The sequence below is a fragment of the Eptesicus fuscus genome, chromosome 7, assembly GCF_027574615.1.
Source record: "Eptesicus fuscus isolate TK198812 chromosome 7, DD_ASM_mEF_20220401, whole genome shotgun sequence".
Classification (NCBI taxonomy): Eukaryota; Metazoa; Chordata; class Mammalia; order Chiroptera; family Vespertilionidae; genus Eptesicus; species Eptesicus fuscus.
Window position 1 is genome coordinate 56,365,938 of NC_072479.1, and position 23,438 is coordinate 56,389,375.

The window sequence follows — 23,438 nt, forward strand, 5'->3', positions numbered from 1 at the left end:
CCAGGTACATGCCCTTCACTGGGAATCAAACCCGTGACCCTTCAGTGTGCAGACCAACTCTCTAATCACTGAGCACACTAGCCAGGGCATGCCATGGAAAATTGTTAACACGTTAAGCGCCCAGTCAGTCACTGGTGACTGACACTATACTTTCCGTCCAGAAGACAAAACAGGCTGGGCGCTTAGTGTGTTAATGAGAAACTATACTTTCCCGGCTCTGGCTCAGTTGGTTGGGTGTCATCCTATGCAGCAAGAGGTTGTTGATTCAATTCCCTGACAGCAGTTTAATTCCCCGTTGGCGCCTTTCTGTTTTGTGGGCTCGATCCTCAGTGTGGGGCATGCAGGAGGCAGCCTCTAGTGTTGCACTCTCGCATTGATGTTTCTCTCTCCCCCTCTCCCTTCCTTTCTCTCTAAAAATCAATAAACTGTTCTTTAAAAAAAAAAAGTATACTTTCCCTGCCTATTCTGCAACTAACACCAGTTTTCAGATTGACTTCCTCATAGCCCTGATATTCCATTTTATGCTTCTTAACATTTCTTAAACTAAGTAAATCTCTTTTCTCACTAATTTTTTTCTCCATTGGGGAGTGAAAATCTGAAGTAGCCAAACTTGTTTTGATTTACTTCTTCTGTTTTATCCCTTTGTTACTATCAAGGCAGTACATGAGAATTTCATTTAATCTGTTCTTCTCCCAATTAGAGTGCCTTCTGTCTCCATCTTCCTAATTTCCCTAAGTATTTGCAGATCTTGTAATACATCAGCCATTTTATAAAGTGAGGTTGGAAGTTTTCTGCCTCGTTTTTTTTTTTTTTTTCCAAGATTCAGATCCAAAAGCATGTGTTGGCAGTTTGGCGAGGATAAGTAAAAAACAGCCTTTTTTTGTTGTTGTTTCTTTCTTCCTTCCCCTGTTACCCTGTAGCAGGGTTTCTCAACAGAGACACAATTGACATTTTGAGTCAGATTATTTGTTTTGGTGAGCTGTCCTATGCATTGTAGGATATTTATCAATATCCCAGGCCTCTACCCTCTAGAAGTCAGTAGCATCTCCCCACTTGTGACAAGCAGAAATGTCCTCAAACATTGCCAAATGTCCCCTGGGGGTGAAGTTGCCCCTGGTTGAGAGCCAGTGCTATCCTATATAATAAAAGGCTAATATGCAAATCGACCTAATGGCAGAATGACCGGTCACTATGATGCACAGTGACCACCAGGGGGCAGGCGCTCAATGCAGGGGCAGGCGCTCAATGGTCAGTGCGCTCCCACAGGGGGAGTGCTGCTCAGCCAGAAGCCGGGCTCGCCAGCTGGCTCGCCTGAGGGCTCACAGCTGGCAAGAGCAGTGGCAGTGGCAGGAGCCTCTCCCGCCTCCGCAGCAGCGCTTAGGAGCCCTCAGGGGATGTCCACCAAGGGGTCCCCGACTGTAAGAGGGTGCAGGTTGGGCTGTGGGACACCCCCCACCCAGTGCACGAATGTCATGCACCGGGCCTCAGGTATAATATAAATTGCATTTAGGGAAAATGAGTTTGGGAGAAGAGATTCAAGATTGGCATAAAATTAAAATTCCTATCAGATCTTTGAGCATATTATTTAGATCAGAGCTGTTCAAAAGAAGTAAAATGCAAGCCACATATGCAATTTTAAATTTTCTAGAAGCCACATTAAAAAGTAGAAGTAAGCCCTAGCCGGTTTGGCTCAGTGGATAGAGTATTGGCCTGTGGACCCAAAGGGTCCCAGGTCAATTCCAGTCAAGGGCACGTACCTTGATAGAAGGCTCCTCCCCGGCCCAGGCCCTGGTCGGGGCCCATGCAGGAGGCAACCGATCGATGTGTTTCTCTCACATCAATATTTCTCTCTATCTTTCCCTCTCTCTAAAAATCAATGGAAACATATCCTCAGGTGAGGATTAACAAACAAAAAAATTCTATTCTTGTGTTACCATATAAATCTTCTCTCAAGGCATATAAACTGCCTTCTCCTGATCCTGTGTGACTCAAATTCTTCAGTCCCCATTTTGAATGATGCCCACCTTCTGTGTCTTGGAAATTTCTACACATTTACTGAAAATTATCAGTTTGCCCTTCAACCAGAGTTCCCTGAGTGGCTCTTTGCCAAAACCTTAGTCATAGGTAAAACCAAACAACAAAGGAAGACCCATTAACAAGAATATTAACAAATGGGACAGCTAGATTTTAAAATAGCCAATAATTCAAAAAGGAAATTTTGGGGAGAGCTCCTCCACTCATTGTAATTCAATAGAATAATCTATATTTTTAAAAACCAAAATTTCATCACCTAATAATTTTAGGTACTTTGAGAATTTGCTTACAGAGAGATAGTTTCCTATGCATGCAGTTCAAGACTAATCTAGAGAATTATTAAGAATTCACTCTTAATACATGAGAGGGAATATAAGGAACAATGGAATAAAAGCCAAATTGACATTCACTTTGATAAAAAGCTTTACTAAACTTTTATTCTCCCCCTCCTACTCTAGCCGTACAAGAATTGTGTTAGAAATATCAGAGAGCCCTGGCAGAATAGCTCAGCTATTTAGAGCAGTATCCGAATACCCAAGATTGTAGGTTCAATTCCAAATCAGGGCACATACAAGAATCAACTAGTGAATGCTAAATAAGTGGAACAACAAATCTGTGTTTCTCTCTTTATTTCTGTCTCTCTAAAATAGGTTTTTTTTTTAAAAAAAAATTTTAAATGGAAATAGCAGAGAGAGATGATTGGAGCCCTGCCTTGTAAAATTCAGCCCATTTTGGTCCTCTTCCTCTGAAGTACACTACCTGGTGTAATCAGGGATTCTTAACTTCTGTGGTGTCATGACCCCCATTGGGAGTTTGGTGAAGCCCATGAACCCCTTCTCAAAATCATGTTTTAAAATGAATAAAGTGTAATACATAGTATTACAAAGGAACCCAATTATTTTGAAATACTAGTGACCCAGTGCATGAAATTCATGCACATTAAAAGGGAATTCATTTGAGGAAATATTTTAATATTGCTATTTGCTCTTTCTCTATAATAGAAGTGTAAGAGATGAAAGAAAATTAGTAAAATGTATATGAAAATCTTCCTCCTGTGAGAGTCTGGGGCGCACCACAGGAACCAGAGTCAAGTCCCCACCCACCCATGTGTGCCTCAAAATTACACGAGATTCAGACCTGCCTGGCCCCACCAGGTGGGGGGCCCGGCCTCAGGTCCCCCAGTCCGGCACTGGGGCAGGGGGCATGGCCTGAGGTCCCCCGGCCCGGCACCAGGGCAGGGGGCATGGCCTGAGGTCCCCCGGCCCAGCACTGGGGCAGGGGGCATGGCCTGAAGTCCCCCGTCAAGCCCTGCCAGGTTGGGGGTGTGGGCTGAGGTCCCCCGTCAAGCTCCGCTGGGCGGGAGATGTGGCCTGAGGTCCACCAGGCAGGGAGCACAGCCTCAGGTCCCCTGCCCCGGCCCAGCGCCACACAGCCTCAGGTTCCTGCTGATTGCTCTTTAAGGCTCGTTTCGGGAACTCAGCTGTGGGCGCAGCCATCTTGTGTTACGGGATCCCTGCCTCCGCTGTGGGCACAGCCATCTTGTTATGGTGTGATGGTCAATTTGCATATTTCCTCTTTATTAGATAGGATAGTTGTCAAAAAAGTTTTTTAAATATTTTATAATGTAATATATGTGCTTTTTTAGTAATTCATTAAATAGCAAGTTCTAATGGTAGTTCTGGTGACTATCATAATTTCAAAGTAGTGATGAGTATAAAGGATATTTTGAGATTTTTAATAGCTGTAATATGATATGAAAATATGTGTGATTGCTATTATGAATTAGACATGTTAGATTTCAGTTAGAATTTAGTGAGAATTAAGATGGAATTTTTTTTCCTATTCATTTTCACAGTTATCAAACCCTCTGAGATGCTAATGGTGGGAGATCTCTTCAGCCACCTTTAGTTCTCTTCAGCCCCAACTTTTGATTTGGGGAAAAATAAATAGCTCAAGAGGAAAAGGATGTCATAGAAGGGAGCAAGGGTGCAACAAAGAGGAACAAGAGCTAGAGGACAAACAACAAGTCAGGACTGTGCAGCAGAGTTGTAACAGAAGGGGAGTTGCTTTTTAAAATATTAAACAATCCTAACCAGAGCAAAGCCTGATGGAGGTTTAAAATCTTTCTCTCAGCTCAGTTTTGAGCAAACTATATTTCTGATAATAGAAAAATACTTTCTGTTTCAAAGTTAGTCTTCTAGATTCTAGAACATTGTGCAGAATTTTCCAAGCTCCCTACATGAAATTTTCTTGAAGAATTTATAAACATACTTTTGAAAAAGATTGTTACAACATTTCCAATGCATTTTGAAAATTTATACCCCTGTCTAATTCACTGCTATTCTTTTCCCTCCAAAATGATGCTTTTTCCCTATTGTAGACTAGATTCTGCTCATTTCCTTTTACAGACCTCTTGGCAGTCTCGGTGACTTGTTTAACCAACAAATACCATACCCCTGGGTAACAGACTATTATTCCTTCCTTTCTCACCCTACCCCATCCTTTTGTCCTTAAGGAAAAAGCTGTGTTGGACACAGTTCTTGCCTAGGGTTAACCAACAGTAGAGAACATGAAAGCTCTTGGCTAAATTTCCCCACACTCGATTCACTGGAAACCACGAAGGCATTCTCCTTTTGACTGTTTTACTTGTTTTACTTCTTGGTTCTTTATGCTTTTATTGATTAAAAAAAAAATTTTTTTTTAAGAGAGAGAGACCAATGTTAAAGAGAAGCATTGATCGGCTGCCTCCTGCACATCCCCTACTGGGGATGGAGCCTGCAACCAGGCACGTGCCCTGACCGGGAATCCAACCAGTGACCTCTTGGTGCATCGGACAATGCTCAACCAACTGAGCCACACCGGCCTGGGCCTTCATACTTTCAATTGAAATTTCCCTTTGTCCTTCAGGCCTGTGGACCTGACCTAGAATGATTTTAGGTCTTAAGCTGGTTTTAGTTGTGATAGGGGCTCAGAAAATTTGGGGTAAGCTAACTTTCAGGTAAAATAAAGGAACTTAAACTGTTTAATGATGCTTACTTGACTTGATAGTAGCTGGAATGGGGCCAACTCCTCTCTGTTTAGTTTACAAGCAAGAAGAGCTGTGGGGGCTCTGGTTGGGTACCTCAATTGGTTAGAGTATCGTCATGATACGCCAAGATTGCAGGTTTGATCCCTGGTCAGGACACATACAAGAATCAACCAATGAATACATAAATAAGTGGAACAACAAAAATTGATATTTCTCTCTATATAGTTCTCCTTTCCTCTCTCTCTCTTTAAAATCAATTTAAAGAAGAGCTGTGGAAAAGAGGGCTAAAGGTACAGTGTTTGGTGGGAAATAGATATTTAATGAGGCGAGTAAAAAGAGGGAACTAACCAATCATTTTTGTTAGAGACAAAAAGAAGCATGTTTCAGAGCCTAGCTGGTGAAGGAACTGTGAAAAACTGCAGCGTCCACGCTGTTATGTGTTGTAGGTGTGTTTTAATGAGGGAACATGGCCAGCCAGCCTCAAAAGGAATGTTGAGAGTATCAGTCTTTTGAATTATTGCTGTTCATCTGTTCTCTTCACCTCCCCCTTTTAAAGAACAGGTCCGAGCATAAATTACTGTCCAGTAACACTGTCTTATTTAGTCATAAACTGAGGCAGACCTAGCCTCACCTTTTCATTGTCCTTTCACCCAAACCCCTAAATAAATAAAATCTCTATACCATCTTCTTTTCCCTTCCCCTCATCATGCCTACTGGCTTCTCCCTACCCTAACAAAAAAAATTCTGCTTGCGTTTTTATTCTGCCATTCCATAGCCAGCAGCATAGTTCTGGCCCCTTTATGGCTCTTGGAGCCCAGGCGGGCTGCCCAATGAGGGGAGACAGCATTTGGCCAATGGGGCTGGTGTGTGCCATTACTGCTGGCCATTGGGCCTCTGTCCTCTACAGCTCCATCCTGACTCATTAAAACCCTGAGCCAAATAGCTGGGCAGGCTCCTGCTGCAGCATTGTGGGGGCCAGGAAGTTAAATGGTTCTCCTAATCCTGCATAATTTATCTCCCTGTTAGCCCCCTCATAAATAGTCCATTTCAGCCCCACCATGGAGAGCTTAATTCTGAATTTCCTATTTTTGTGATGACCAATGAGTGCCCAGCCTTTCCCTTCTCTCTTTATTATTATTATTAAAAATTATTTTCCCCTTGTTCCCTATGAGTTTGCCTTAATGTTTTGTGGGGTTTTTTTCCCATTTGAAGCCTCCTGCCTGGATCCCACTTCAGCAACAGTCTGTCCATTTTTCTCATTTGGACCTAATATTACAGAGCAGTTGGTGCTACACTCTTCCCCTTCCTCTCTCCTCCAGCTTTATAGTGCCTCTTTTTCTCCTCCCCATTTTCTCTTTTTAAATCTATCACCTCTCCTTTCCCACCGCTTCCAATTTTTTCCTCCTTTCCATTCCCTGTTCAATCCCTCTTTCCAGCAACCAACCTTATCACAGGATGTTTGGTAGGACATTTTAAAAGGGCACTGAAGTGTTATTGTTTTTACACATCTCCATTTCTGTTTCGTTTCAGAGATTTACAAATGAGGACCACCTGGCAGTTCATAAACACAAGCATGAGATGACATTGAAATTTGGCCCAGCCCGAACTGACTCAGTCATCATTGCAGGTATTTGCTCCCCCAGAAGCCACGTGCCTTGATATCACCAGACAGTTAAGATTAATACCAGGGACCAGATGTACTGGGAGCTACCCTCCCCTTCTCCCATTAAGAGCCCTTATGTGATCTGCATTTAATCAGGAAAAAGGAACACTAAAAGCTCCCAAGTTTCTATTGTGCCCTCTACTCTATTTTTAATACAAGATTGGGTTCTTCGGTTTTTGAGGGTTCTTTGGTGTGTTGAGGTTTTGTCTTAGCTTTTTTCAGTCTTATTTCCTCCTTGCCTTCTTTTTATTAAGACGTTAGAAGATTTATAGACAGAAGATGCCTTTGACATTTCTCCCTACCCATAATGAAGGAGTGAACAAAAGCAGGGAAGCCGAGCTCGTCTGGCTGCTTCTCATCCACTGGGTGTCAGTTTTCCCCAAGCAGGCAGATTGTCAGTTCGTAAATTCAGCTTCCCTTGTGAACCCACACACCATTGAGGGCACATTTCCAAAGTTCAAACAAGACATTTGTCAATGGGACTTTTCTGTGCCAATTTGGGTGACCTGGAACCTCTCACTGGTTGTTTAGAGTTTGTCTTGCTTACATATGCCATCTCTAGGGACCATTCTCAGCAAACTCTCAAACCGTGTAGCAACAGTTCTGTTGTGCCATTTTCAGCTAGACAAACATACAAACCAAAGTGGGCTTTTTCTTTCAATACCATGAGGGGTTCTGTTTTAGCCTGAGTTAAGCAAGCTTACCTCAGTATTTAACCTCTCTCCATACTTCTATACATGAAGAAAGGGATTTGCCCTTACAGATCTCCAATTTCTTATTAATTAAGCAAATATTGACTGAATATCTACTTTGCTAGGAGCTTGTAATTCCTGAAAAAGGACATGAGTGGAGATCATTAATGAGCCTTAAGAAAGCTCAGGGGAGCCCTGGCTGGATAGCTCAGTTGGTTAGAGCGTTGTCCCAATATGCCAAAGTTTCAGGTTTGATCCCCAGTCAGGGCACTTACAAGAAGCAACCAATGAATGCATACATAAGTGGAAAAACAAATTGATGTTCTCTCTCATCAATAAATAAAAATGTAAATTTAAAAAAGAAAAAAGCTAGTGGAGGTTTTAGAGGAAAGAGTGACTATAGGATTTAACATGTTCAGGTAACATACTTAAATTTATTAAGTCAGGTCATATATTCATGAAAATAATTTTAGTATTTGTAGTCTAATATAACTGAATAATACAAACAAAAAATACTAAGATAATATTAAATGGAATTAGTCATAGACAGTTTATGAAAGAGGTAAATTTGAGGCAAGGTTATCAAGTTGGAGAGGTTATTAGAAATGGTGTAAAGGCCTATGCTGAGTCTCCAGGAGTGGTGAGAAATTGATACAGGACAGTCCCAAGGAGAGAAAGTGATTTCTGTTATTTTTTGCATGCTGTTCTGGAATGCTCATCCCATTGCACCTAACTTCAGCTATTCTATCTAGGCTGCTAATTCTCATATCTGTAAATTATGACCTGGTGTCTCACATGTATTCCACCCCCTACACTTAGCTTGGCTGGCTTTCTGTCATTCAAATCTTCATGTCGATGACTAAATTTATCTTTGTCCTCTAAACCAACTTCTTTTCCTTTGTTATTCAGTGATGATATTCTCAAAATTTTGAGTTGTTTTATTTTTCTCTTCAGATTCTCTCTGTTCTGTTCCATCCTGCTCTTCCTGCCACTACCCTCATTATGCTTGAATTCTCCTCCATAGTCTACCCTCATTATGCTTGAATTCTCCTCCATAGTCTACCCTCATTATGCTTGAATTATCCTCCATAGTCTCCTAGCTGGTCTCTCTCCTTGACTAGTCTCTTATAATCTATCTTCATTCTATTAAAAAGCCAATCTTCCTTAAATTCTTCTCCTCCACACAAAATCTGTCATTATTTTCCCATTTTCTCTTACTTTAAGGCTATTCATACTTGGATTTTCAGACCTTCTATAACCTAGCCCCATGGTACCTGCCCAACTTTATATACAACGTATATACCTAACATAATTATCCTTTGACCTAGACATACCTTTTTCTTCTCATCTGTACATGGTCCCCATGCTCTGCCTCTCTCTATGCCTTCACCCACCTTAGCATCTGAAGCCATTCTTTAAGACCCAACTCAAGTCCTCCTAACTACTCTGTCATTAATTTATCTTTATTTAATTTCTGCAATAATTTTATTCTCTACTGCACATGATGTTTGTATACTTTGATGTTATCTATGTATAATTGTTTTATTTCCTCATTTAGAAAGCATTCTCTTATTCTCTAGGGCAAGAGCCATGTTTTATATTTGGGCAAAACTCCTGTATTCCTATTTCTCTTCTCCCCCAGATTTCTACACAAATGTATGCATGTAGCACCAAGAGATAAAAAGTATTCAGTAAACACTTGTTGATTGCTTCAGAATCATCAGAGCAGGTTAAGGGTTTTCTTATACATTGTTCAGGAATGGAAGAAGTTTGTATGAGCCTCAGATCAGAGATCCAAAGGCCCTCTTCTGCCATAGCCATGCCCTTAGCTGCCCCATCCTGGTTCACTTGAGTGGTAATTTTTTGTGTGTCCTTACTGAAGTGCTCTCTAAGCATAAAGGATGATATTACCTCTATTCACCCAGGGATGGAGGGAAAGTGGCTTTATCGTTGGCCAACCAAAGCTGCCAGAGAAGCTTTTAAAACTATTTTGGGAAGTAGTGGTAACTTTTCCAAACACTCTGATTCAGAAGAGGTTTTGTTTAAAAATTTTTTAAATTATGTTGTTTCCATGGAAAATCCCACTGGATTATTCCCAATTGATCATGCTAGAAGGAGCAATTTTAATACCAGGTGTCACTCCTTGAAATATTATTTAAACATTGTTCTATTTCTATCATTCAACCTAGTGCTTTGGGGTATGAGATGAATCCATGAGGTAACTATCATGTCAAGGAAAACTATCTAAAAGAGTTAGGATCAGGGAACAAGATTCAGCTGACCTAAGAGAAAAACTGGAGAAACAGAATGGGGAGAGAGAAGTTCAAATCTAAAATTCAAGCTGCTTGGCCCTAGCTGGTTTGGCTCAGTGGATAGAGCGTTGGCCTGCAGACTGAAGGGTCCTGGGATAGATTCTGGTCAAAGGCACATGCCTGGATTGCAGGCTTGATCTCTAGTAGGGAGCGTGCAAGAGGCAGCCGATCAATGATTCTCTCATCATTGATGTTTCTATTTCTTTCTCCCTCTCCCTTCCTCTTTGAAATCAATAAAAATATATTTTAAAAAACAACAGTAGGTTTAAACATTTAAAAAAAATAAGTAAATAAAATTCAGGTTGCTTGAAAAGTTGCCATAGGTTACCGAGAGCCTTCTTCTTCCCAAGGTAGAGAGGCACTGTGTTGAGGAAAGATTTGTGCAGCCCCTAAGAGGATATTTTGGCTGGCAAGTCTAAATCCAAATATCCTGGTTTCCGGAATTTGCTCTGGGCCCAGGTTTCTGTTCTATTGTTTGCAGTTTCCTTTTCTAGCTCATGATCTTGCTGTCTTGTTCCCTAGCCCCTAGATTTGCCTGGAATGCCTTTAGAAGGTAACAGACCCTTACCTCAGTGATCACTGAAAGGCAATACACCATTTCTAATTTGGTAGTGTCAGCAAACAAACTCAACCACCTGAGCCTCAGTTTCTTCTCCTCCTCAGATTTTAACATTCATCTGCTTATAACTGCTCGCTTCAGACCTAGCAGGGAGTAAGTTTAAAGAGAAAACGTCACTTAGCTATACTTGGTTTTCAAATCTAGAGGTTTCACAAACTCCACCTGGGTGGGTGGTTTGGTTTTGTTTGGGGGTAAGGAAGGTGAAACCAGCCTCTGGGAGAAAGGTGGTTACATGGATGGTCACACAGCATAACATTGTTCTGTCTTCCCTCTGCTGGCCTTGAGGCAACACAGCACAGACACCCTCTGGTGGCCTAGCACCAGCCTTCACCTACTAGAGATCCAAAAAGCAAATTCACCCTAACAACGAGACTCTCTCCAGATAGAAGAATAAAATGTGCTCTCTACATACTCCCAAGTTTAATTTTAGGTCAAAACTAAAATCGAATTTCCTTTCTTTTCATGTCTACAGATCAAACTCCTACTCCAACTAGATTCCTGAAGAACTGTGAGGAGGTGGGGCTCTTCAATGAACTAGCTAGCTCCTTTGAACATGAATTCAAGAAAGCTTCAGATGAGGATGAGAAAAAGGTGAGAGGCGGGACTTATACTGAAAAACTGGTAGTGTTCGAATCTAGGCTATTCTCATTGTGCCCTGGGATAATTTGCTTAATTGGTTAAAGCACACAATTACAGGTTTGGTTCTATAGAAACAGAGAATACCCACTAATCCTAGTCAGCCACCCAGGTCTTTCAGGGGGCCACATGATGGATCAGCACAAGTCTGTCTTCATGCCAGTTTCAGAGGCCTCCAACCTGCTCAAGTTGGTTATGTGGCCACCCAGTTCTTCGATGGATTTTACCTGCTCATTCAGGTAGTGAGTCTCAATGAAGTCAAACAAATGAAGGTCATTTTTTGTCAGTGGCAAGTTTGTGCAATTCCAGTAGTGACTAATTCACTCTTTTTTCCAAGTGTCATGCACACCCCATTGCATTCTGCCCAAACTTCCAGTCACTGAGGTCTGGTTTCTTGATACCCTGAAGGACGATTCGGCCACCTAGTTGATTCTGCAGCTTCATCAGTTTCTCAGCATGTTCCCTCTCCTCATGAGATTGGTGAAGAAAATATTTGGCAAAGTTCTTCAAAGCCACATCATCAAGGTCAAAGTAGAAAGACGTGGACAGGTAGTGTAGGAAGCATAGAGCTCCAGGTGGATCTGGCAGTCGATGGAGGCCTCCAAGTCCAGGTGGCAGTTCTGGCAAGCCTGCGAGGTGGACACGGTCCTCAGGGTGGGTGGCTGAGGAGAGGTGGATGTGTGGCATTGGAGCAGTGGTGGCGGGGCCTTGGGGCAATCCCAGGGTGCTGTGAGGAGGAAGTGGAAAGCTGGATCTGGGCGGCTGGCTGGGATGGGGGACAGTACTGGTTCCGTCCAAGCACTGTTGAAGCAGGAAACCACAGCAACTCTCGGCGAAGACTGTTCTGCCTATTTTGCTTTTTATGTATTGATTGATTTGAGAAAGAGAGAGAGAGAGAGAGAGAGAGACATCGAGACATCGATTTGTTGTTCCACTTATTTCTGTATTCATTGGTTGATTCTTGTATGTGCCCTAACTGGTGGGTCAAACCTGCAACCTTGGCTATCAGGACGACACTCTAAGGAACTGTTTTCTTAAAGAAGGATGTTCTTACTGCTTTCCAAAGGAGATCAACCAGAATGGTGAACGAACTAGAAATTATGTCACTTTGGGAATATTTACAGAAATAGAGGAAGTTTTGCTTGGCAAGAGAAGACTTAATATGAACAAAAGTTCAGTCTTAAATATTTGAACAGTTTTCATGTAAAAGAAGGGTTAAATTTATTTTGTATGGCTCAGAGGTGGAAGCTGTCACCGAGTGCATTGAATTATATGTAGGTCACTTAGTGTAGATACTGTGGAAAGGATTAAAATGCTGGAATGCCTTTGCATCCTTCAGGTGCTGTGATTCTGATTTTAGACTTTATATTCCAAATCTCTAGAGAATCTTTCAGTTTGGAAGACCAGAGGAAATAGTTCAAGAAGCTGAGTCAAGCCGAAACCGGTTTGGCTCAGTGGATAGAGTGTCGGCCTGCGGACTGAAGGGTCCCAGGTTCGATTCCGGTCAAGGGCATGTACCTTGGTTGCGGGCGCATCCCCAGTGGGGGGTGTGCAGGAGGCAGCTGATCAATGTTTCTCTCTCATTGATGTTTCTACCTCTCTATCCCTCTCCCTTCCTCTCTGTAAAAAATCAATAAAATATATTTTTTAAAAAAAGAAGCTAAGTCAAATAAAAATAGTTCCCATGGTATAAGGGATTTTAGGGAAAAGAAAACTGAAAAGGTCAAAATTTATTCTACTTTGGAATTGAAATTCTGAGTTACTTAGTCACTTTAAAATCAAGTATGTGTTCCATAATAATTCAGAAAAATTCCAATATATGATCTCAGAACATGTACACATTAACCACATGTATGCTCCACAATTGCATGACACAGTAAGACATGAAATCCCATCAGAATATAGCAAAACCAGAATATAAGAAAAAAATGTGCAGGAAAGCTATTTCCTTCTGAAAGGGAATTGTACATGATTTTTCCATTTAGCTTAAATTGTAAGAATGCAAGATAAAGTGTCCGTATCACTGGAAGTGTTTACAAATTCCATAGCTTTCTATGAGTTTCTTTTCATGCTGCCTCCCTCAAACTAAAAGAAGGCAGGGCAATTCAGGGGCTTGTATTTGTAGTTCTACTTTCAAAAGGCAGAACTAACCTTCTCATTATTCTTTTTCTTTGGAGACACAAGTCTCTCTCTTTTTAAAAAAAATATGTTTTTGTTGATTTTAGAGGAAGGAAGAGGGAGAGATAGAAACATTGATGAGAGAGAAACATCGATTGGCTGTCTCCTACACGCCCTCTACTGGAGATCAACCCCACAACCTGGGCATGTGCCTTGATCAGGAATCGAACCTGCAACCTCGTGGTGGATGGGACGACGCTCAACCAACTGAGCCACACTGGCAGGGCAGTCACTCATTTTTCAGTTGTTTCATCCTATGTGATATAATTTCTCCCTCCCCCAAAACAAAGAAATCAGTCAATTGATCAAGCTGAATTACAAAAAAAGAAGAAAGAAAGAAAGAAGGGAAGGGAAGGGAAGGGAGGGGAGGGGAGGGGAGGGGAGGGGAGGGGAGGGGAGGGGAGGGGAGGGGAGGGGAGGGGAGGGGAGGGGAGGGGAGGGGAGGGGAGGGGAGGGGAGGGGAGGGGAGGGGAGGGGAGGGGAGGGGAGGGGAGGGGAGGGGAGGAAGAAAGAAAGAAAGAAAGAAAGAAAGAAAGAAAGAAAGAAAGAAAGAAAGAAAGAAAGAAAGAAAGAAAGAAAGAAAGAAAAAACGTCAAATTGTTTCCACCAGGATGTGAGGGATTTTAAACCAAACTCATTATAGGCAAATTCCAGAAAACTAGCCTCCCATGAAAAGTTTAAGGTCTTTTCCATTGCCATTTTTGCTCTGTTGACACTTCTGAGAAGCCTCAGTAAAGTTGGTCAGGCCTTTACTCATTGAGTATCTCTTGGTATTTCTTCCTGCCTGTCTTCACCTCACCTTGATGAGAAGCACAGATTCAATGTAAGATTATCTCCAGGAGTGTTTTATGAGCCCACAACTTTCCTGAACCACAGCTTTTCTAGGAGATGCCCCAGAGGGATTTTAAACCTGTGGTTGAGAGGCCTCTCCTTCCCACCACCCTCTGGTTTCAGGGATCCCAGGATTAGCTAGCTCAGTTGGGCCTGACATCTTAGAAATGTAGAAAAAATTAGGGCAGAAGTGAAACCATCTTTGCTATTGCTCACCTCCATCATATTGGAGAAAAAGAACCATTACCACCTTCTCTAATGTGGTAGACACCAGACTATCTTCAGTTTGCTCAACTACCAAGAACATTTTTAGGGATTAAGGTAGCAAGGGAAGAGTTAGAAACAAACTCCTCTTTCACCAAGAATTGTAGGATTTAGGAAGACGAGAGCAAAGGATCGTCATAGTCATAAAACTGAACGGCAATGCCATCGGTTCATGCCCCTGTCATGGTTCAGTGTCAGGGCCATCATCTCGAATTGTTTCTTTTCCCTGCAAAGCCACTTATGGCTCCACAGTTGTGTAAGGTGGTGGCCCCAATGCTAGGAATGTACTCTCTTTTCTTTCTGGTTTTCTCCAGTCCTACTCCTAGGACCAACTTTCCATTTCTCTCACGGATCAAGTGATCAGCTTTTCCTTTCTCTGTTACCCTGAAGCCCTGTCTTCCTAACTTTTAGCTTCTAGCACCAGATTTGGGGGTGAAGTCACCATCAAACATGGGGCATGCCCTAGAAAAGGTCTTTCTTATGTTGTTTTCAGTACCTTAATCATCCATTTGTCTTTATTTGCTTTTGATAATTGGGTAATCTATCATCTGGTTGGCAGAAAAAATGTTCACAATTCTCCAGTGGCCAATTGAGCTGGTTAGGAAAAGGCAGGCACTGGATTCAGGAATCATTTTACTTTCCTGAAAAATAATATCATAATACTTGGATGGATTTAAATCACATCTTGTTTTTCCTTTCAGGGTCTTTATAAGCATTGTGAGTATTTTTTCCCTTTCAGGATCTTTCTAAGTATTCACCCATGGTGAAGCAGGTGTTATTTCCATTTTATAGTTAGGGAAGCAGAAGCCCTGAGAAGTGGAAAGGATTTGGCCAAAGTTGTACATAAAACGTTGGCTTCACCTTTCTTTGACTTGCGGTTTGGCACTTTGACCAAGGACTAAACTTCTTAGAAGTTTATTCCCTCTTCTTTTAACTGGGAAGATACAGATTCAACTTGAAGGGAATCATGGGGTTAAACTATGCTCATTTCTCTCTTTTAGCAGGCTGCTGCAGGGCCCCTTGACATGTCTCTGCCTTCCACACCAGACATTAAAATCAAAGAAGAAGGGCCAGTGGAGGTAGACTCATCCCCACCTGACAGCCCTGCCTCCAGCCCCTGCTCCCCGGTGCTCAAGGACAAGGTAAAATTCTCTATCAAAAGTCATCCCACATGTTAATTAGTAGATTACATTTTGATTCATTAGTTGTACAAATAGTGTGTGATACAGGAAGATGGAATATATTCAAATAAATGTTAATTGTTCAGAAGATTTATATAAATTACACCTACTCTGTGACCCAGCAGTTCTACTTCTAAGTCCATGTGGAAATGAAATTAGTGTGTATGTCCACCCAAAGAAGTGTATGAGAATGTTCATGACATTTTTATTGATAAATAGTATAAAAAGCTAGACATAGTCCATCAACAAGAAAATGAACCAAGTGTAGTGTATTTATAAAATAGAATACTACATGGCATTAAAAAAGAATAAGCTAATGATATACACAACAGTAAGGATGAATTTCACAAATGTTATATTGAACAATAACAAAAAAATTCATAGACAGAAGTACATACTATGTAATTTTATTTACATCAGGTTCAAGAAAAGGCAAAATTATTTGATGGTGATAGAACTCAGAATAATGTTTAACCTCTTGTGGGGAAAGGTATGGATTGGGAAGGGATGCATGAGAACCTTCCGGGGTGCTAGAAATGGGCTCTGTCTTGATTTCACATATGTAAAAATTCATTTAGTTGTACCTTAGTCAATGCATGTTACTGTATTTATGTAGTACTTTAATTAATAAGTGAAAAAGAAAATCACTTAGTTTATAAACTAGACATTAAACAATTTTTTAAAAAGTCTTCCCAGAGGTAAGTCTTCTAATCACTTAAAGGGAGTATCTGCTAGGATTCTGAAAATTTTTTAAAGGAAACATTTTAAGAAGTAGTAATTTTTATACATTTATTGAAATATAGTACATGTACAGAAAAGTAGATAAATTGTAAGTATACAGCTCACTGAATTTTCACAAAGTTTACAGACTTTGTAACTAGTCCCCAGGTATTATCAAAACCTCAAAAGCCCCCTCACGCCTCCTTCCAATCTCTACTGTTCTACCAGCAGTTATTTTTTTTTAGCAGTTATTAATTTTAATATCCACTTTGAATAGTGCATCTATAGCTCATTTTACTTCCCTCCAAACTTGGTTTGATATCTTCTAAAACCATTCCCTCCATAAACATTGTACCACCACTTCCCCCACCTCAGCCCACCCCCCACCCCACCCCCAAAAAAATTACAGCCTTCCCCTCTCTTTCTCCTTTTCATCAGCAACCAGGCCCTAAAAGCTGTCTGGAGATGTTTTCATGGCCAATGTGGCCACTGGTAACCTAATATCCTAATAGAGGGAAGAGGTTGTTTTATTATAATCTGATCATTATTTAAACTTCCATAGCCCTCTTTTAAAGAAGATATTGGTTTGCCTTATCACCAGTCTTATATCTGTACCTGCCTTTTCCTGTTAGAGAACAGAGGACACATACCGTATTTTCCAGCATATAAGACAACTGGGCGTATAGAAGATTTTCCTGGGTTAAAAAGTCGTCTTATACGCCGGAAAATATGGGTAGTTTAGAATGACAGTATCAAATTTAGAACGACAGTATCAAATTTAGAACGACAGTATCTAGATAGTAAAAAATTACAACAATTTTTAGAATTTATATGATACTACAGTGCTTCCACAGAGATTTCACGTGATTTTTCAACTGTCATCTCATTCATGTGGGCATCATCCCTGATGAAAGGGGGATAGCCAAAAGGTCTTAACTCAGCATTTTTACTGAATGTGTGCGTGAGGTATGGTCCATGACCCTGGAGCGACATGACTTGTTCTAATGCTCTTTCCAATAAATTTGTGCTAGATTTTACCAGCTACATATTTCTCTATAAACAGCCCCTTAAAGCACTTTGTGATCTGTTGGTCTCTTCTCCCCAGGAAATTGCCCCAAAGTCTGTTGTGATATCTACCCCAACGCCTACCATTGTACGCCCTGGCTCCCTGCCTCTCCACTTGGGCTATGATCCACTTCACCCAACCCTTCCCTCCCCAACCTCTGTCATCACACAGGCTCCACCATCCAACAGGCAACTGGGGTAAGTAAAGAGCAGAGAGAAATAATGAAGCCTGAATTTTTTTCTGCTTTGTAAAATTATTTGATAAAAAAGGGACTGTTTGAATACTCAAAGAAAATGAGTCACTATGATTGTCTTTTTTTTTTTAATGTATTTTATTGATTTTTTACAGAGAGGAAGGGAGAGGGATAGAGAGTTAGAAACATCGATGAGAGAGAAACATCGATCAGCTGTCTCCTGCACACCTCCCACTGGGGATGTGCCTGCAACCAAGGTACATACATGCCCTTGACCGGAATCGAGCCTGGAACCCTTCAGTCCGCAGGCCAACGCTTTATCCACTGAGCCAAACCGGTTAGGACACTATGATTGTCTCTCAAAATAAATAGATTCCTCTCCCTTTTGAGTAGACCAGCAAGTATTTATTTGAGGATAATACTTCATTAATTTGGAGGTTTAATACTTCTTTGATCTAAAATGAGAATCCTTAAAACTTTAGGAAGTTTGTCATAATGATGGAGGCTACACAGGAAACTACGTAAGTTCTTGACCTGAATCAGTAGATATTTATTGGAGCAACACTGAATGAGGGACTGAAACACATTGTCATCATTTTTTTAGTGTTTCCCTCAGTTCCAATTAGGATTCTTGGTCTTTGCTGCCCCTAATCTTGTTTGTCTATTTGTCTTCACTCATGGCACAGCCTGTACAGATTTCATAGTGGGATGACTTGACATCCTATATCTAGGTACCCATTGAGTTAAGAGGTTACTGTCAGAATTCAGCCTTCTGAAGCTTTATTGTTCTGCGGACCCACTAGGAAAAATACAAAGAGACATCTTTTTGGACAGGGTAGAGCAAAATGTGGAAAGGAACAAGAGAAACTTATTCATATTTGGCTATCATATGGCATAATTCACCTTTGCAAAATAACTTTGGTCCAAGTCTTTCCTCATCTAAGGCAAGACAGAATTTATATATGGCAGTGATAGGGAGTTTATTTAATTGTTCAAAACTGTTTTTAAAAAATTATTTTTATTGATTTCGGAGAGGGAGAGAGAGGTAGAAACATCAATGATGAGAGAGAATGATGATCTGCTGCCTCTTGCACGCCCCCCCCCCCCCCCCCCCCACTGGAGATGGAGCCGGCAACCCAGGCATATGCCCTGACCGGGAATCAAACCATGACCTCCTGGTTCATAAGTCAATGCTCAACCACTGAGCCACACTGGTTGGGCAAGATTCTTTTTTTCAAATATGCTTTTATTGATTTTAGAGAGAGAAGAAGGGAGAGGGAAAGAGAGAGAGAAACATCAATTTGAAAGGAACATCGATAGTTTGCGTCCCGTATGCACTTCAACCAGGGATTGAACCCACAACTTGGGCATGTGCCCTGACCAGGAATCAAACCAGCGACCTTTCAGTGTCCAGCATGATGTTCAACCAGCTGAGCAACACTGGCCAGGGCAATTGTTCAAAACTCTCAATAGGATTTGCTTCCCACCCATTTGAGTTCAGTGGTATTTGCTTAATTTGCAAAGTGTAAAGATCTTATAGCATTCCCTGCTTTTTCCACTTCATGAGGGTGTCAAGATTCTACAATGTTGCCCTTTAGCTTCCCTAACTGGAGAAGACTGGAAAATCTGCTATAATATAGAAGAAAGATCCATAGGCAAAAGGGTCTGTATTATGAGCATTTCACTTCATGTGTCCTCTAGGTCTCCCACTGGCTCCCTTCCTCTCGTCATGCATCTTGCTAATGGGCAGACCATGCCTGTACTGCCAGGGCCTCCGGTACAGATGCCTTCTGTTATATCGGTAAGCTCTGTAGCTGGGACAGCCAGCCCTCCCAACACACAGTCCCTCCCTTCCACCTGAATGCTCTTAAACACATGAGCCCCAGGGAAAAGTGGGCTCTGGTCTGTATTAGTGGAGCATGGAAGCCTGCCCAAACGCTTCACTAACCTCTGCCAATCCAGTACTATGGAACACTAGACAAAGGCTCATCTGGACAATTGGCTCCTGGTCTAGGAATTGATCTTGCCAGCCTGCTGATTGGTTGCTTTCACTTGGCTCTTAGCATCTTCCAAATTGCCCACCACTTTCCTCAATATAGCCCCAGCCCTTCCCATAGAAGTTGTCATAGCATTGGAAGATTAGATTCGGTGCTATGGGGGAGGTATTTCCCAGGATCCCTGTATGCCCTATGGGCAGGTTGCACAGAACAGGCCCTGATGTGCCAATCTCAAAATCACTGCATTTTGGGAAGCTGTTGCCCCACCAATACTATTATGTTCCCTTCTGGTTTTTCTTCCTTCTCTTGATCCAGCTGGCCAGACCTATGTCTATGGTGCCCAACATTCCTGGTATCCCTGGCCCACCAGTTAACAGCAGTGGTTCCATTTCTCCCTCTGGCCACCCTATGCCATCAGAAGCCAAGATGGTGAGTATATTCCAGCCTGGGGCAACATTGGCTCTTTCTAAGAGAAGTGGTATCAGCCTAGGTTTTTCAAGTGAGCCAAGCAAGGGAACCTTCTGGGACTTGGCAAAGCTGAAGATACCCTGTTGTGAGGTCTGTAGGAGAAGAGACCCTGATTTAGGACTCCCATCTCCTCCCTTCCACCTTTAGAGCCTGGTACATAGACCATGGCAGTGAAGAGGCAGCACAGATTGTTTGGAGAGGAACACTTGCTGTTTCAGTTCCAGGGTGACAGATGGAGGGTGGATGAGTGGGCAGGAGAGCTGGCCAAGAGGTGAATAGCTGCGTAACCAGCACCTGGCCAGGTTCCAGGAGAGAGCTTTCATCTGGACTCTATTGCTTCAGCCACCCCCACCCTCCAACTGTGCCCAGGATGATAGCCAGGGAATAGAGTAGGCATTTTAGGGATCCAGGTGCACACTCTCTCCCTGTCATTTTCTTTTATTTCCTCTGTTAAGGGAAAATTGTTATGGAAATTTTCGCTATTTGTAAGTCAGTAATAAAATCCAAGCCCAATCTTCCCATCCTTGATAGAATCTCACCCTTGACAACCTTTTATTTTTTTCTTATCTTTTTCTACAGAGACTAAAAGCCACCCTAACCAACCAAGTCTCCTCAATCAATGGTGGTTGTGGAATGGTGGTGGGTACTGCCAGCACCATGGTGACAGCCCGTCCTGAGCAGAGCCAGATCCTCATCCAGCACCCTGACGCCCCATCCCCTGCCCAGCCACAGGTCAGTCGGGCCCTTAGATGGGGGAACCAGCTATGTCACCATTGCTTTTTAACTCCTATGTTTTTCAGTGAGCAGAAAATTTAGAGAAGAATAGATTTCAGCTTTCTGGGCACCTTCCTGTGCTTTGATTCTTGTTGACAATTTGACAGTAGTAAAAAGAACCATTCTTTATCCACCCTTGTGTTACACTTACATGTAAGCAGACTAGATAATGCAGAACTGTCACAGAGGAGGTCTTAATTTTTGGTGTTATCTATATGAGAATCATGTATGTGTACCAGACAAAGGAGGTTCTCCTAATCTCTTTCTCATCTATTGTCTTTTAAAAAAAACACACCCACCTGAGCAATGATGAAGTGGCTCGAGAGTTTGTGAAGCTCAAATCAGAGCCTCTTTCCATGGACGAGGGGACCTGAGCACCTGAGCTCCTGTGCCAAACCAGATGGCACCAGTTCCACAAATCAGGGCCGTGAGAGTTACTGTGTAGCCAGCTTAGGTCCTCATAGTGAAGAGACTGACTCCTTCAGTTATAGAAATTTAAAGAAAATTTTGGGGTGGTGGGAGTTTGGCTTTCCACAGAAAGGGTCATGAATCCCTGACCAGTAGGTCTGTGGTGCTAGGGTGTTACTGCAGAGGGAGATTTTCCATAAAGAGAGAGGGACAGACATTTCTGAGAGTGTTAACCATTCTCGGTAGACATACCTCCAACCCACACCCCATGTCTACCCCTCTCCATACTACACCTTATCCAGTTGGACCAATCCATTAGAAGGTACAGATCCCCTATGTACCAATCATTAGAAGAACAAGTTTAGAGGGCCAGGAGGTTGTGCCTGGCTAGCTAGTAGTCAGTTGAGCCTATAGGTATCACTGAGCCCTGTAGTCTGGATTGAAATACAGCCAGGGCAGGAGCACACAGAATAGAATTCACGCTGTCCCTTGAGCAGAATCCACTGGTTTTGTGTGCCTGCAGTGAGAAAAAGGCCTTGAAACTGAACAAGATACCTCTAGAAATGAGCCCTGTTAATCCCTTACCCAGTTTATATCTATCATGAGCAGAAGCAGGTTCATGAGTTTGTGAAGCTCGTAGATGTTCAGCCCTCTGGAAGAAACTTGGTCTGTGATCCCTCTATACAGGCTGGATGGAGGAGGGCCTCAACACTCCCTGGGCGGTTAGAGACAAACTCTTTCAAGGGGTCATGTGGACTTCCCAGGCCTTTGCTCAGAGGAATGACATGGTCCTTTAATATCCTTGGTAACAGCTTCCTGGACTTTCTGAGGACTCTGCGTTGTCCACATCTGTGTTGGTCATTACATTAAACAAGAAACTAAGCATATTTGCTGTTAATTACTGTATGTGCCATTGTTATAGGGGATTATTGGCTAGTCTTTAATAAATTACCTTATAGCAAAAAAACAACCACATTACTTGATTATATTTTATAGCAAAAATCAAATAGTAATATATTAATATGTGATGTCACAGTATTAAGATGGCTCAGTAAACAAACACAAAAATCCAACTTTTCTTTATCAATTTAATCCCTTAAGACAGAGCAGTCCCTTTTAGATGCCCAGTTCTTTTCTGAAGGAGGCCTCAGTTTTAGTAAATTTCTTTGAAAACCAAATAGGCCTCAGTTTTGTATTATCTGTACTTGACAGGTGACAAAAATCTGAGATCGGTTTCTAGAGGTGCATTCTTTGCCCAGCCCCTTTTCCTGATGTCACCACCTGCTTCATCATTTACCACCACATGTCCTAACATGTAATGGCCACATGCTGCTTTAAAACTTGGCCAGCAACAAAAACCTTCATTGGAGTTTCTTGTTGGAAGCTAAGCCTGCCCACCCTCATGTATCCCCTTCCGATGCCCGTCCCCGGAGATGGTAGAGCAGTAACCCCTTGCCTGAGTTGTGCTGCTTTGCCTCTTGAGGAAATTATACCACCTCCTTTTTAGTCACCATGGATTCCTTTCCTTCTCATTCTCCCCTCTCTCTTGGGCTGTTCTTTCACATCCATTCCCTGCATGAGCTGTGAGTTGCCTGTGAGAGAATAGGAACCTGTCATTTCCTTTTCCCCATCCTTGGTAAAGCACCAACCTTTACATGTGGTCCAGTGAGCTCAGGGCAGAGAGGAAATTTTGAATTTCAGAAGAATTAGTGTAAATTTTCCTAGGTGTAGTGAGAAGCATTGACCTAAGGCTTCTAGCTCATTAAATTGAATTTGAAATTTCCTCCCCATTTTTTCTTTTGGGAGAGATATTAGTCTGAATAACTAAAATTATCTCTTGATTATCTTAATGAAGATGATGATTCAGTAGGGCCTGAAGTGGAGTATAAGATTCTATTTTTTATAAGCTCATGCTTATTCTCATACAACTAATGTGAGCTTCTAGCATTGGGGAACTAATATAGATATTCTTTAATAGCAACAGATCTAGAACATATTTACTTTTGGTGGTGTTTTACATTACATAGTTTGTTTTATGCAGATGGTTTACCCCTCTACATTTTTATGTTTGCTGCTATTATAAAATTGGTCTGTTGTCTCAGAACACATATCAGCTTAACAAAAAGGAAGATGATCCAAAAGTCAAGGGACATCAGCCTGAAGTTTGAAGACAAAAGACAATCCTATATCACCAATTTATAAAGGGATTTAAAAATGCTCTTCTGTTTAAAAAAGAACAAACAGGATGGGGGGAGGGTTGATGAGGATTATGAATAAAAAGAATATACTAATCCATAGTTCTCCATAATAGCCTAATTCTCACTAGTAGTAAAATCTTCTTTTCTGAAACTTGTAGCATTCAGTTGTTTGTATA

General features: G+C 41.8%; 1 protein-coding gene and 1 pseudogene across 5 annotated transcripts in view; one reads left to right on the forward strand and one right to left on the reverse strand.

Moving 5' to 3' along the window:
* LOC103285352 (cyclic AMP-dependent transcription factor ATF-7) overlaps nt 1–23,438 on the forward strand; it is a 106,975-nt gene that overhangs the window by 73,375 nt on the left and 10,162 nt on the right. For 3 of the 5 annotated variants that reach the window (XM_028144478.2, XM_028144479.2, XM_054718999.1), the window contains exons 3-9: nt 6,593–6,689; nt 10,821–10,939; nt 15,259–15,399; nt 17,264–17,421; nt 19,119–19,218; nt 19,730–19,843; nt 20,462–20,614. In XM_028144478.2, coding sequence (XP_028000279.1) covers nt 6,593–6,689; nt 10,821–10,939; nt 15,259–15,399; nt 17,264–17,421; nt 19,119–19,218; nt 19,730–19,843; nt 20,462–20,614 — 882 coding nt within the window. Of the gene's footprint in view, nt 1–6,592; nt 6,690–10,820; nt 11,030–15,258; nt 15,400–17,263; nt 17,422–19,118; nt 19,219–19,729; nt 19,844–20,461; nt 20,615–23,438 lie in introns of those variants that run through there. The other 2 variants (XM_008140772.3, XM_054719000.1) reach the window with 2 other exon arrangements.
* LOC114231266 (ferritin heavy chain-like) lies at nt 11,122–14,215 on the reverse strand (annotated as a pseudogene).